Source organism: Semicossyphus pulcher, unplaced genomic scaffold, assembly GCF_022749685.1.
Source record: "Semicossyphus pulcher isolate SPU_LCO1_2020_fin unplaced genomic scaffold, fSemPul1.0.p SCAF_17, whole genome shotgun sequence".
NCBI lineage: Eukaryota > Metazoa > Chordata > Actinopteri > Labriformes > Labridae > Semicossyphus > Semicossyphus pulcher.
Genome location: NW_027211681.1, coordinates 17,026,197 through 17,042,067, shown reverse-complemented (window position 1 = coordinate 17,042,067; position 15,871 = coordinate 17,026,197). Strand labels below are relative to the sequence as shown.

Genomic DNA, 15,871 nt, shown 5'->3' with positions numbered 1-15,871 from the left:
TGGGATGAGGTCTATTTCTGTGCTTACTGCCGCAGAGGCTCCTCTGGCTGCAGTGGTTTAAAGCTGTTCCTGTTATGTGTGTGTTAAACTTTGTGTTCATCAGAGACTGCATTTGCCTGGAAGTCGGTGTGTAAACATTGTGAATGCTGCTCAGTCTCTCTAGGTTTCCAATGCCGTCAAGACCCCTGTCAGTGCATAGTACGGCCTCCAGCACTGACTCCGAAGACTGTGATGAGAATTATGTAGCCATGGTCTCTAATATGTCCACAGATGAACCAGTATGTAACACACAACTATCCTCTGATATAAGAAGCTGCATCATTATTTTTTGCTGTACTTATCAAATCACAGATAATCAAAGCTAAAGAGAAAATGTGCCAAATTTCTTCTTTGTTTTTTTATTGTGATGTGTTTTTATGGTTTATTGAACCTATTTTATGTCATCATATAAGATAGTTTTCATAACAGAAGCATAACAAATACATGGCAGAAAAAGTGTGAACACCAAGCAACCTGGAATGTGAAGTTGTGTTGTTGTAAAGAAAGGCAGAACTTAGCGTGGGCAAAATACTGGTCGCCGCAGACGGACTCCTCGTCACCTCAACTCTTCTTTTGGCAGTTTTCTCTTGTCCTGCTGCTCTGCTTCCTTTATTCTCTATTTTTGTTCCTATTCCTTTCAGGTATTGTTTTCTTTGGATTCGTAATCTCGAAGATCTCGGTTTCATTCTGTTTGGCGGCGCCTAGGGCGATAGACGGTAATTGCGGTGTATGTGACGTCCACGGTTGGCTCCGGTTGTAACTCAAACTTGATTTTCCTCGCTGACGGTCGCTTTCCTTTTTAGACTGTTTGCCTTCATCTGAGCATCGAATTTGTTGAAGTCTGAGAAGGTTCTCAGTCATCCAGGTCATGGTAATTCTAAGCTTAATCAACTTGGTTGAAGTTCTTGAAGAACTTTAGAACTTCAACCAAGTCCAGTTGCCTTTTGGATTAATTAATCTGTAGTCATCGATCTTTTCTTTGTTTGTTCAGCCATAGTAGATTACTGTTTACTCGCAACACTTGTAGAGACCGGAAAAGCAGCCGCTTAGCTCCGCCTTACCTCTCTGACAGACCAACCACTGCTGGGTGATGGAAAACGCGTCACTAACTGGGCGCCACTTGTGATTTTTTTCCACAAAAGTCGCCACAGACACCCAGTCCATAATAATACTATACAATATACTGCAAATGCAAAGGCTTTCATCAGTGGGCCAAAGGCTCAATCACCAATGCGTTACCTCATTCGGCGATAGATAGTGACTTAACAGACATTTATTTAAATGAAAATCTTCGAGATTATCACTTTAAAAAAAATGTACGCTTTGTCATATCTGTACCCTGACTGTAGTTGAAAATATCCCTTTTTGTTATCTGGGCTCTGGTTGAAACTGACTCGCTTTTGGGGGGTCAAACAGACACAAGCCGTTAGTGTACCCAAAATGATATAGGTCACATCAGCTGCACACCTTTAGTCTAAAGGGATTCTTTCTCTCACAGTTTGGGTATTAAATGTACCTTTTTTCTTTTTTTCTCTCTGTAACAATTTAACCTATTTCCAACATTTGCTTCGATATTGTCTGCTAACCTCCTGTTCTTTTACCACTCATGTTTATTCCTTTTCTCCTAGCTCCTCATTCCTCTGGCTTCTTCCTCCATTTTTCTTTCTCCTGCATTTTGTTCTTGACCATCTGCTCTTCTCTTGTTTTTCCTTTTGTCACCACTTCCTTCTCACTCTGTGTAGAGAGGAGTCCTTCTACTGCACAGTCCCCATCACCCCTGTAAAGAGGGAGGTGGAGGAACTTGACACCATAGAGGAGGTGAGCAGGGTTGCCAGATTAGACGTGCATGGCCTGCCCTGTCAGCACACCAGAGGTTGCCAGTTTGAGATGTAATTGTCAGATCAGAAATTCAGCAAGAACAAACTTTGCTGTGCGTTTGATAACTCTCCAACACCATGTAGAAACTTTGGCTTGGATGCACAGTTTGCAGTGATTTTTTGATGTTATGATGTGATTAGTATTTCCTAGTTTTGTCACCATCCTAGTTCTAATAACTCCACCCCACTTATAGTTAGAAAATAACACGACCTATAGGTATAGGTAACATGTACTGTAGTGTTGTCACAATACCAGAGGTTTGACTTTTCTTCCAACATAAAAGCTCTTTAACCTGTTATTAGATTTGGTCTTAACATTTCATGGCAAAAAGAAGGGAAAACACAAAGTAATGTGAATGAACCATTGCTTTTTTAGACGTAATAATTTGGAAAAAAAACACAAATTGAAATTAAGTCTAAAAAGAACTTTCAAATGGACAGCTTTGAAGCAACTGGAGCTTTTGGCATGATGCATTGGTGCCCACTTTTGTTGGCTATATTAGCCAAATGGTACATTCAGAGACTAACTAACTCAGTCTGCTGCCTTTCAGAAATTGGACCAGCAAGGGGACCAAATGCTCATATATCAGGCAGTACGAGGCAAATCTGTTTCAATCAAAGCAAACGCTGGTTATTGTGACAATGCTAGATTGTATTTAAATATGAGCTTTGTGTCACTGGGACAGTGCCTCAGTGTTTATCTTTCTGTCAATAAAAGCATCCTTTCCCGGCTCCTGTAGAACATGAAGCTTAGTGCGCCCATGACTGCGGATGGTGGGAGCAGCCCAATGGTGAAGCCTAAGGGAGACAAACAGGTGGAGTACCTGGATTTGGATCTTGACTCCGGCAAGTCTACCCCACCTCGGAAGGTAGGAATTTGTCAACCCATGCATGCTGAACCACTTGCTGAAATTTAGAAGAATTAAAACTAACTTTTAGTTTATCGTTCTTCAGATGAAAAGCAATGGAACTGGCATGGCTGCATCAGATGAGCGTGTTGACTACGTGGTTGTGGACCAGCAAAGGACACAAGCCCTAAAGAGCACCCGGGAGGCCTGGAACGATGGCCGCCAATCCACAGAGACAGACACCCCTTCCAAAGGACCCAAGTGACCCTGTCGTCCACAAACCAAGCCCAGCCACCAAACCCCCAAACTGCTGGGCCTTTCACACCGATGAAGGCTCTGGTTTGTGCTTTTGGACAGTCCAGCAGTCCCCTTCCACCTCAGCAAGATCCTTAGTGTGTAGGGGCCAGTGGTACTTCATAGCCACTCAACTGTGTTAAGTTTACGCTGCTGTCAGGCCTAGGACAGCACTGTGTGTACAGTTGTAGGATGGTGTGTGAGCCAGGAATAAGCTGAATGCAGTATGAAAGCAGGTGGAATGACTGGACATGTCAACGGGGTTTGACTAAAGCGGACTCAAACTTTGAACATTCACTGCCTCCTATACCGGATTAGAGTTTTTTTGTTCTGTTGTTCACCTTTCAATGGCCGGTGGGCTGATCCAGACTTAACATTTCCTTAAATTATAATGCTGTTTGATGTTGTTTTGGAGTGTAAGTGAAATCACTTGATAACATGGTCACAGTACTTTATCAATGCAACACTCGACTAGTTAGCATAGCTGGTTAATAATGGGGATTTTTCAGCTTCTCCTGTTTGAACAGGTTGAAGTTTCCATGGGAACCGTTCACAGGTCAGTTTTACAATATCTAAACTAAAGTTATGGTGGAAGGCTGAAACTGACCTTGAGCTGTGTCCAAGGCAAACTTCAAACCTGATCCCTAGGATAACCCCGTACGACAGAGTTTTATAACTTTTTTTCTTTCAATGCAAAGGCAGTTGAACTTAATTTCACATATAACCAAGTGCTTAATTTAAGCTTTGGATTCACTCAAGGTTTAATCCACTGAACATGATTTGATTTCCATTAACTTTGTACGTGGAGATGCTTCAATCTGTTATAATGGAAGTGCAAAGACTGTACAAAAGTGTTATGTATATAAACAGGAAAAGTGTCCTTTATTTGTATGGAATATCCAGTGTGTAGTTGAAGGTATGTGGATTCTGCAGGGTAGAATCCTGTGCCTGTCTGTGGTGGTATCAGGACTTGTGCTTAATGAATGAATTACTGTGAGTTTTTAAAAGAACGTGACAGGTTTTCTATAAGTTATGCAAAGGTATCAAACTTAGGCTAGAGAGAGAAAATTCAGGTACTCTTTATAAATGCAAACTAACAACTATCCATTTCTAATTTTTTTCTTAAGTTATTTCATCGGGTGGATGTCGTGTCCACTTTTAGCTCAGTATTCTTTATTCATATGGAGGAACTTTTGCTAAACTCAAAGTGCTAAGTTTCACAAGCTGGTCAATTTGTTTCACACGTTCATTGGTAGTCCTCATTTCTCTCTCCTTGTTGGTTTAATTTATTTCAAATTGAACTGGCATGCAGTTTTAGGAAACTAGCTGCCTCACATAGTCAACATCTTTTGTATACAGTGAAAAAGGCCTTATGTCTGCATAAATCTCTGCTTTACTAACCTGTGAACTGTCACTCAGAAGTCTCAAGCATGTGCTACCACAAGGTAAAATCATTGCTGTACATATTTTGCCATCAATTAGATTAACATGTATCATTTGAAAAATGTGCCTAATAAGTCATCTTCATTCTACTTCACTCTTTCCTTTTTGCAGTCTCTTTGTGATATGGTCTGCAAAGCTGATGATGCTTTATCTTTTTTAATGAATCTCGACAGAAAATGTAAATTTTAAAAGTGGACTAAATAAAATCCAACCTCTTATGCATGCTTTGTGTTTCTTCACTATGGTTTTAAATAATGAATGGGAACTCAAGACGGAAATAACAGATGATGGAATAGAAATACATTTCATTGTAAGAGTAAGATTATGTCCGGTGCATGGTGTTAATTTTCTTCTTTTGTTTCAATCATACGAAATGGAAAACAGATAATACCTTTCTAAATACATGCAGGCTTGCACCTTTCTTTAATCCTTAGTTGTCAATTTCAGCACTATTATGGACAACTAAATGAGTAGTTTTTTAAAGAAACTTTTCTAGACATTTTGAGCAATTATAGCCTGCAAATATAATTTTAGCATTATAGTACTTTTAATCAAAAGAATCCTGTAATACTAAGCATGAGATTGTTCATGTCTTTATTGCCAAATTTCACACAACTTAACAGGACCAAGGCTACGTGTGCGCCTTTCTGGTTTCCCTTCAGATTAGTATAAGTATTCCATCAGCTCTGCAATTGAAATTTCAATGGCTTCCTAAGTTAAGTTATTGACTTCTTAAACCAAATAAAGTTGGTAGCATGGAGGTGATCAAGCATGATTATGTTATAATGAAAAGGGAGACAAAGAAAATAAGATTAAAGAGAATATTTAATTATAATTGAGGTATATGTAATAATTATTAGATTATGCACTATAAAGTTTTAAAGGTCTTGGCGATGCATCTGGGGGTTTGACTGTGGTTTTGCATGATATTAGACGAGCAAGAAATATGATGTCACTTCCGGCTGCCATATATGTTTACGCAGCAATTAAGTCAGAAGAACTTCCAGCACAATTTAAAAGTCTTCAAAGAGAAGTGACATGATGCGGCAGTCTGGAAATCTCTACAAAACACTGGTAAGTGTTGTTTACAAATGTCTGGGATTAGCTTTTGCATTCTCTCAATGAAAAAAACAAATTTAAGTTATGTGAGATGGCTAGCATGCACATTAATATTAGCTTAAACACCAAATTTGTACCGGTTAATATAGCCGTTAGTAATGTAGTTTGAGCATCTCAACTACTACGTTTTAACTTTATTTTTTGTTAAATTACTTATTAATTTTGTACTTACGGAAAGCAATACATTGCCGGGCTGTTTCTCCAACAAGTCCCATCTTACATTAGCTACAGCTTTATGGCTAACTTTTATCATGAAGACACCTGTTAGCTACCTGTCGCCTCCATTCAGCGAGGGTTGTGTTCAGGTGCAACATTATGCTCGTCTGGCTGGCAATTGGTTCAAATGTAACCATAAACAGGCAAAGCATAACTTAATGTTTGCAATAAATGACAGCCATTGTTCTTGTGTTTGTTATGTTTAAATCTTAAACTTCTATTTATGTTGTTGAGTGAGCTAATAAGTAATAGTGTGACATATTCATATTCTATAGTGAATTACCAGTATTCTGACGGGTATGTTATCCTCTATTTTTGCTCCTGTGGAGTTTTTCACTGGTTATTAAATTAATTGAGATTACTCTATATGACCTACAAAAGCAAACCAGACCATCAGCTATAAGATTTATTATTTCTATATAGTTATTTTTAATGCCTAAAACATGAGTTACTATGAGAATTCGGTGTATTTTCAGCCTTTACCTTACTATTCCTATTTTTTGATACAGGTTTTACAGTAGAGCTTCACGCTCATTGTCTTTATGTGTCTTTATTTGAGGAGGGACAATGTACAAAGATCATAAATCTTCAAAGAGATTTATCAAAGAGAGATGTATTGTACCAGGTTTTAGCAAATTGCTATTTTCCACCCTTAGTCCCTGGGCAGTTCAGTAAAATAATAAAATAGTAGGAAGACATAGACATTATAAGAAGACTAGACATTAAAAGAGCACAACATACATTCCCCAACCCCCAAACACACAAAAGGTTACACACAAAACTAGACATTAGGGTATTTTTAAAGCCCAAATAACCCCAAATGGGAGTGAGGACCCCAAACCAAAACCTCTGAATAGTAACTTAAAGCATGACACCAGAAACCCAAACCTCCCATCCATTCACTGCTGCAGTTTGAATCTCCTGCTCCACTAGATGGAGCTGTTGTTTGAATAACTACTCTGTGGCTCTCCTGTGCCTGTATGCGTTTTCCTTTTTTTGCCCACACCCCTTTTAGTGCAGTCCCTTCTCCTGATGTCCTCCTGTCTGACACTCTGCAGTGCTGTGGGAGCCCAAACTGCATTTATAATTTCTACACTGAAGAAGAAGGTGTAGTTCACAGGCAACTGGGTTACTGCATGAGACTGTTATTTAAATGCTTTCTTTAAATAACTCAGACGTCAATATATGTCTGTTTTTCAACACAGTATGTCTAGTGAGGACATTTGTAGTCTTTACTTAACATATAGTGTCTTACAGAGTGGCCTTACCCCTACATCAATCTCTACAGGGTGATTCAAGTGGCCACCTCAAGGGTAATTTGGGGTTTAACAATTTTAATACCTTCTCAATTACACTTTTTAGATATGTTATCACCAAGGCTTAACATTCCCTTTATTATGTATGGTAAATATACTGCACTTATATAGTGCTTTTCTGGCCATCCAACCACTCAAAGCACTTTATCCTGCATGCCATTCATCCCATTCATACACTGATGACGTCTCAAGGCTCCTCAGGTTACAGTGTTATCCTTACTCACACACTGATGGTACAGCTTTCAGAAATAGTTTGGGGTTCAGTAGTCCGTGGACACCTCCTGATCGGACTGCAGAGCTGGTAATCGAATCGTCCATCTTTGGTTCGCCTGATTAGTGGACGACTCTCTGTACCTCCTGAGCCACAGGGGGTCCTTATGACATGTAGCAGATTGTAAATGTTGCAATCAGTTTTTTTTCCCTCCATGTCACTGTCAGATGACAGGATGACAGGTTAACATATGGCAGTTGACAGCTTGTGACTCATTTTCTCTTTGAATTGCCGCTTTTTCAGTGTTCATGTGAGCAGCTGGTTAGGATGCTTAATGTGTGAGAATTAGGTTTCTGATAATGTCAACATCTTGGCCTATACCAGGGTTATTATCACTCTATACTTTACCATCAGGACGTAAAACATCTCTCGATCTGCAAGCATGTATTCAAGACCGCTTACGTTAAAAGCTTTATATGAAATGATGCGGTGTCTTACAGGTAGTTATGTGTTAAACATTTTCTTGACTGTCTTGTCCTTTTTGTGAAACAAATCTTCCAACGTTTTCAAGTTACTTTGAGGAGTTTTTTTGCTGGTTTGACTGAAATTAATTCTGATGTCTCTATATGACCTACAAAAACAAACCAGACAATCAGCGACAAGATTGATTATTTCCTTAAAGTATTTTTTAATGTCTGAAACCGCTGGCGGGGGGTAGGTGTCAGATGAAGCGATTAACTGCACGCTGCTTTTGTTTACATTTTCCAGGGCAAACATTTAGAGTGATTGAGTGACTGTTAAAGAAAGCAGGAGGAGATTTTTTGTTAAAAACAACCACTTCAGCACGTACAGGACAAAATCAGCAAAGAGATAAGAGGTACAGCTTTGTCCACAGGGGGCGCCAAAATCAACACAAACCAAAAGTTCCTCACAGGAGCTTTAACTCATAGACATGAAAAGTAAGAACCACACGCCATTACTCATAGTGGGGTTACTCACTTGGTTGGTAATGTCCCTCTTTGCTAGAAATGCAGAGTAAAAATTTCTGGATTAACTTCCACTACGTATCAGGTGCATGGGTTGATTTTCAGTATATTGTGTAAAAGCTTTCAAAGGGTGGATTTAACGCAAGGTGGCAGAACTAGCTATTGTCACTATGAAGCATTCTGACAAATTAAAAGTAATTATCAGCAACCTACAGTGTCACAGTGCTGAATCCATGTGTTGCATGTTGTGGAATAATAATAATAAAGACTTTAAGTGCTCGCCAAATATTCCAATGAATTCGTAATTGCAAACCGCCATTCATTCTTGTTCCACCAGCTCAGCCCTATTGCTCATAAAGCCACTTGAGCTTTTGTACTTAGATGTTGTTCAGCATTTGCAGATATGTGTAAAACACAACACATTTTATCATCAGTTAGCCTAAGAACTTTAGGCTGTTGTGAGAAAAGCATTCTTCCCACAACTGTGTGTAGTAACGAGAGACTGCCTGAAATTAAAATACAACTTGGGTCTGCTCTGTTTGTTTACAGGTGTGCCACTTCCTACACAGTCGTAGCTGTGTGATGATGCAGCCTGGGGAGCCTCTGTGCAGCGTCTCTGGCAGTGTGTGAGTAATGGAGCAGGGAGAGAGTCTTTGGCTTCTTAACAGGGCCACAGAATAATTATGAGGCGAGCTCAGAGGCTGTTCCTGGGCAGCAGGGAGCCTGTGAGCTCGGGTCTCTGCTCTGTCCTGTTGGACCTCAGCCTGGACTAATGGGAGCAGTCTGGATGGCGGCCTGGGGTGCTATGTGGAGGGGCCAGCTACAGAGGTACACATGTCTTGGGATAACTGCTGTGTGTTTTGGCCTAAATGTGTGTGGGAACAATGACATAGTGAACCACGAGTGAAATCTCCAAACCAATTTAAGGAACTGTGTAGCTGATGCTCAAACTAATACATCATGCCCGGTTAATTAACACCATTAGTATGAGTGAAAAGTCAGCACTATGGACTTCAGTAAATTATGCAGACGCGTGTCATATTAATGGGGAACACACTGCAAGTGTTGATAATGAACATTCCTCATGAGACATGTTTGCCCTAGCAGGCATCACTGGGCTGGCAGTGCAATTAATTGATGGGGTAGTGGCAGCTGCATATGTTCTCTGCTGGGTATTGTTGTAACTAGAGCACAACAGATAATATCTGTATTCAAGGTTCAAAAACATATGATAATGATTGATTAAACAGTATTTCTATTAACAGACAAATGCCAGATAAGGAATTCTAACTGACCTGTGTGTACAGTGAGACATGTTACGGTTACAATGTGATAAACATATCTTTCTGTACTTCAAATTCTAGTTATTTATTGGTGGGCATACACTTATTGTAACAAACAATTATTTGGTTCTGTCAATGATTTAGTTGAGTCATCCTTAAACTGATGATCTCGAAGTTTTCAGTTTCGTTCTATTTGGCGGCACCTTATGGCAATAAGTAGCAATTGCGGGCGCTTACGTTCCAGATAACCAGACGTCTACGCTTGGCTTCCTTTTCTACGGTTGTATGTTTGCTTGTTTGCCTTCATCTGAGCGTCAAATGTGTTTTTTTTCTTTGGATTTTCAACAGTTACAGAGACCAGTAAAGCAGCCGCTTAGCTCCGCCTACCCTCTCTGGCAGATCAACCACTGCTGGGTGATGGAAAACGTGTCACTAACTGGGCGCCGCTTGTGATTTTTCCTGTGACTGTCGCAAATGACACCCAGTCCATAATAATACAATATACTGCAAATTATCCAAAGGCTTGCAAGAGTGGGTCATAGGTTCAATCGCCATTGTGTTACCTCATTCAGCGATAGATAGTGACTTAACAGACATTTATTTAAATGAAAGTCTTTGCTGATATTTGACAGACTTTAAAAAGGTATAATCTCAAAGTCAGAAAAATACTCCTGAAACCCAAAGGTGATATCTTCAAAACCTGGAGACATTTGTTTTACAATATATTAGAGAGCTAAGGAAACCAAGAAAACAGATAATTAGAACAGAATGAGATTCATAATGCTGTCATGGTTGTCTCCAGACAAGGGATGGGTCATTATGAGTTCACGCGACTATTATCTCATCTTTATAAAACATTTTTCCCATTGTTTTTACCGGCTCCGGGTTGTAATGCGGTACTGCTGTCAGACGGTGGCTGTTATGCAGAAAAGCTGTTTGCTAACCCACCGTTAAATAACAAAAGAAGAAGAAAGCTTTACTGCCAGTAAAACAAAAAGAAATGCAAAGACTTCTGCAGCCGTCAGAGTTATGTGTGGGACTCCTTCCAAAAAATAAATGGAAATGAGGTCAAGTGCAAACTTTGCGAGTCATTTGAGAACAAATAAAACCTTCCTTCGTCCCTCGAATAATGGTAGAAAAGTTACCAGTGAATATTGAATAGTTTTTTTGCTTGAAATTCTCATCCCTACTCCAGATGTGTATTTTCATTAAAAAAAAAAAAAAAAACCTCAGACCCCAGAAGACTAGAGGCCATGTAACTGTTAAATCTTATACCAGCGGCAACTGTTTGCCTGGAAAGACTACTTTCAGGTTCTAAGCTTCACTTTTGTTGGCCTGCTGTACGTGTGGGTGTTACACACTTGGCCAGGACATATTTTGTTGACTTCACTTTTTTATTCTGCCAATATTTCTGTCTTGACTCTTGGTTGAACTCCACTCCAACTTACCTGTCTCTCTGAATGAACATCCTGACTCTTGGAGGTACTTCTGATCAAATGCATCTCATTACAGTGCTCCCTGGCAGCTCTGTATTGAGCCATCTATAGTTCTTTTTACCGCATCTGTCGCATTTCCTCATCTTCCAATCCTGGCAGCCGCTGTGTCATTCTCTTACCCCTCAACCCACCCCGTCAACCTCTTATCCCGTCTGCATGCCATCTATCTGTCCACTTTTTTTTTTCTTACTCCCTTTCTAGCTTTCCCTCTTTCCCCTCCGTTTTAAACCTCTAATGATATTAAAGCTGAGGCAGTGCAGGACTGAATCTAAAATAACATAAAATCAGAGACTCCAGATAGATACACACTTCCTCTTTGTTGTTTCCAGACAAAATCAATTTCTACTCCTTGTCCAGCTCTTGAGTCAGCCGTACAGCAATATCCTCTTGACACCTACTTTCCCAAAGCAGCATTGTGGAAATGATGGAGGTGGTTTGGCATTATGTGAAAAGAAAAAGCAAGATAAAGATTTCTTTGTGGTTTGGACAGGATTCTTCAGATTCAAGTATAAGCCCCACTCCTGTATACTTTCACAATGTTATATTTCATACAGTCATTTCCTGACAGTACTGATCAGCCACATTGTTCCCCACTTTGACAATGCATGAAAATAATTCACTGTTGGCTATTCGTCAATGTAATTTGACTGCCGTTGAAATTCCTGGTCATGTGTTATCCTCATAGACTGTATAAAGAACGGACGTAGCCACCGTGACGTCATGCATTGGTCTCTCGACTGCGTAAATGAAGCTGAAATATGGCCGCCGCCATGTTGGTTTACTGGAGCCTGAAGTGACCAAATTTGGATGAGAGGGTGGAGCTGCAAGGGGTTTGCAAACGGCAAGTTACCAAAGCTAAACAGTCTGCGTCTGTGGCTGATTCATTAGCTGGTGAAGGAGCTAGGTTAACTTTGTGTTTGCCACAGAGGAGATTCTTATTGTGACAGTGACTGACTGCAGTTGTTTATTTATCAGACTAAGGAAGTAGTGGACTCGCCCTCACTCGCCCTGTGAGACAGCGGCGAGTGAACGACACGTATCAGGAAACGTAAGATAACTGGTCCTCTCATCACTATGGTCCACTGTAATCTCTCCTGGGAAAAGCCAACAACTTCTGACTCCTTGTTACTGGTGGATGATTAAATAAACGTTTGATAAGCACTGAACAGACTAACAAGCCAGCTATGGCCTGCTACGTAGTGCTAAAAATATATATAGTATATAGGAGTTAACTCACCAAAATGCTGGAGCTCAGACTTCTTGCACGGCCAGAAAGTTCCATAAATCACAGAGAGAGACAAATTATTTGTCCAAACTTTGAATGAAACAATCCCCAAAAGGCTCAAGTTCAGTGACGGTGTCTGTCTGCCAGCAGTTCCCACCTGTCACTCAAGTGAGCTGGCCCCTATGATTTAAGGCCTAATTTAATTAAAACAGGTGTGTTATAAAAGAAACCCACCGTACAGTTATCTTGAACAGAATAATTAGCTATTTATAACAAACCGTTTTTTGTACCAGGCTGTAAACATGTTTATTTCTGCTGTAAAAATTTGCCTTTTCCCATCCGCCGTAATGTTATTTCTTGCTTCCTGGAGCCAGCCTCGAGTGGTCACTCGAGGAACTGCAGTTTTTTTGCACTTCCGCATCGGCTTCATTTTTCAACACTGGAGGTTGCCACTTGGCCCTCCTCGCTCGAAGCAGGCACACTCTCAAGAAAAGACTACTTAAAGGTTTATTAGAAAGTGTGGCTTTGTGCAGAGGGCCAGCCTCACTGATTCTACTTTCTAACTTTATTTACCGTTGTGGTGACATTGTATGGAGCAAATATTTTTTGGTTTTCCCTGGCTGCTGATTCTAAACTCCGTGTAGAGTTTCCTGATGGAAAGCTTGCTTAGTCGTTTCCATTAAGTAGCTGGCTGAATGCCACAGCTGGAAGCTCAGAGCACGGGGGTAGTATTAACTTTATACTTCAAGGCTAGCACTGGAGCTTTTGACTACCGGGAAGTAGCAGCCTCCCAATACTGGCTGGGTTAAGACAGACAGAGGCCAAACAAACCCGCAACCAGGCACGCCTTCTTGGTACTGTGAAAATCCTCCGCCATGTAAGAGTGACCGCTATGACATGTATGATTGAACAACCATCTGTTTGCAACAACAATGGGTTACAGCTGAGTTTTAACCACATCCCCATTCTCTCCTTCAGAAAGAATGTTAAGTGGAGTGAGACTTCACATTCTTGATGCTCAGAAGTCCTTGTCAGTGCAGATAAGATAAGATTGTACTGCACATGAAGGAAGAGTGTTTTCTACTCATGTCTTCTCTGTATTTTTAGATCAAAGCAACGCTCCATTCGCCTGTAGAGTCCCTAAAACTCAGCAATAACTTGGCCTCACTTCCTGCCTGTGCCCCAGTCTTTGACATTTGTACTGTAGATCCCACTTCCTGGCTGCGGGCCAACGGAGAAAAAGTGAGTGATTTCAAACCCCTCTCTTTTTCTCCCTTGCTCTCTCGCTCTCACCAAGGCTGGCTGTAATCAGATTTAGCGCGGGCCCCTGGATTCAGTTTTTTTGTGTGCGACTGCAATGTCATCAGCAGAGATTTGGGGCAGTAAAACCATCACTGTATTGGAAGGAGTGGTAATTGTGTTTTAGAAAGCAGGATTCAATGGGGAATCGTAATACAGCTTATGATTTGCGTCATTTTCCGCTCAACAGTTTCACTGCATTTATTACACATTTGCACAGGCCCATTAACTAAGCTGATGATTATTATATTACCAAAGATATAACTACACTATTTTATTGCTCCAGATACTAACTTTACACCGCATAACGAGGTACTATTAATTTTTAATGGCTTAAGGAATTTGCCTGCAGATAACACTGAATTAATCCCACCTGATAATGCACTATTATGCTGAAGCTAATGTCAGTCACCCTTTGCTCAATGTGACTAAATGTTGCCCAACAGTTCAGTCATTTCTAAATAGGATTTTGCTAATAGTCAGCACTATAGATTATCTCTACTCTGACAATCTCCCTCCTGGATGAGAAGTTAGTGTAGTATTAACTGCTGCATCCTCATTCGTGTATGCTAAGATACAAATCTTTGATTACACAGCAGACTGCATAAGGCATGGTGTTTCCTGCCTCCAGAGCGTGAGCACTGTAGGAGTCCCTTGACTCAGATATAGATTGAATCCTTGGGTCTGGTCTTGGATGTATCTGTGGATTTAGTTTCTGCCTCTGTCCTCACTTTTTGTTTTTGTGGTGTGTCAGCTGTGCGTCTGCTGTGTGGTGCTGGTTGTCTTACACAGCATCTTGGCACTCACCAGTCTGACACAGTGCCAGTGGGGTTTGCGTCATATTAAAGTCAGGGAGTCAGGGAATGCATTAAGTTATTGAAAAGTTAAGTTTGTTGACTCTAAGGACTTCAGAACTGTAAAACCATAATTTCACGTATAATAATAACTGATTTTTATATAATTGTTATTAGGGTTGTCACGGTAACTGCGGTTATGTGACGCCAACCGTGGGCTGGACCCAGTCACCGTCATCACCACTATTCTGTTTTCATATCAGTGATGTTGCTAGGTACAAACTCGTTTTAAAAATCACAGTAATGAGTGAAAGAAACCCGGCTGTCAGAGCACGGCTGTTTCAACCCTCTGTGCGTCTAATTGGCGCAGACGAGCCTGTGTGCAGTCTCGCTTGTGCAGCCCGTGTGCAGTCTCGCTACAACAGCAACTAGTCCGTCACCACGGATTTCATTTCAACAATTAAGGATGCAAATTTAGTAGTGGTTAATAAACTCGCGTTTCCACCGCTCATGCTGTGTTCACTCATGTCACTGATGTTTGACTGTCTGCGGGATGCACTCAGGGGCGGATCCAGAGGGTGGCCAAGGGTGGCCTGGGCCCCCCTGGAAATCTGATGGCTGATTAAAATTGATGTGTGAACTGAAATGTTGATTAATGTGCCTCGTTCCTGGTAAATAAATAAATAAATAAATACAATTAATAGACTAGAATGAAGTACTCGGAATAAGCTGTAAGGATGTTAAGCTTCATGAGACTGTACCCGCTCTCGTAAGGCGCTGTCTATTAGAGTTGAATTAGCTGGAAGCTGTATTACATTAACATCCAACCGCTTATAGTTATACATTATTAATTATTAGTGCTCTACTTGAAGAGGAGACAATTTCTGTTGAAAAAACCGACTCCTGACAGACTCCTGATCAGATATGAGTGGCCTGAAGTGTCTCAATGAGGGCTTTATATGGGACCCTACAGACAGCTCAGTTCAGCTGGTCCGTGTTTTCCCTCTAACACCAGTCCTTCTCTGTAATAGGCCCAGTCAAAACTGAGAATCAGCAATTCACTTTGAGACGAGGCTGCATTTAACATCGAAAGGAAGTCTGATAAGCTGTTAGAGCCCACTGAGGCAGCGAGCGGGCTTTGGAGCACAGCGATATCTTGACAGTTGCTGTCCCCTTCTCATTCGATTTCTATTGCCAAGACTCTAAACTTTCAAGTGTGTAGTTTCTGCACACATTCTTCCTTCTTAATGCCTTTATTTACATTTTAGAAATAGATAATTTCTAATAACTTAATTAGTAGCTTCCCTAATCCAAATAACTTGCTCCTTCATTGAATAGCTTCATGTATTAACAGCTTCCTCCCATTGGAGTTTGAGATCAGAATCTGCTTTTAACAGTTAAAATATTGATCTTATTCACAGCCAA

General features: G+C 40.6%; 1 protein-coding gene across 2 annotated transcripts in view; it reads left to right on the top strand.

The window, feature by feature from the left end:
- The window catches only part of gab1 (GRB2-associated binding protein 1), a 52,467-nt gene extending 47,753 nt beyond the window's left edge, over positions 1-4,714 (top strand). For both annotated transcript variants that reach the window (XM_069665831.1, XM_069665830.1), the window contains 3 exons: positions 155-278; positions 2,657-2,785; positions 2,871-4,714. In XM_069665831.1, the coding sequence (XP_069521932.1) occupies positions 155-278; positions 2,657-2,785; positions 2,871-3,029 (412 nt within the window). In that variant the 3' untranslated portion in view covers positions 3,030-4,714. The remainder of the gene's footprint in view (positions 1-154; positions 279-2,656; positions 2,786-2,870) is intronic.
- Positions 4,715-15,871: the final 11,157 nt, after the last annotated feature.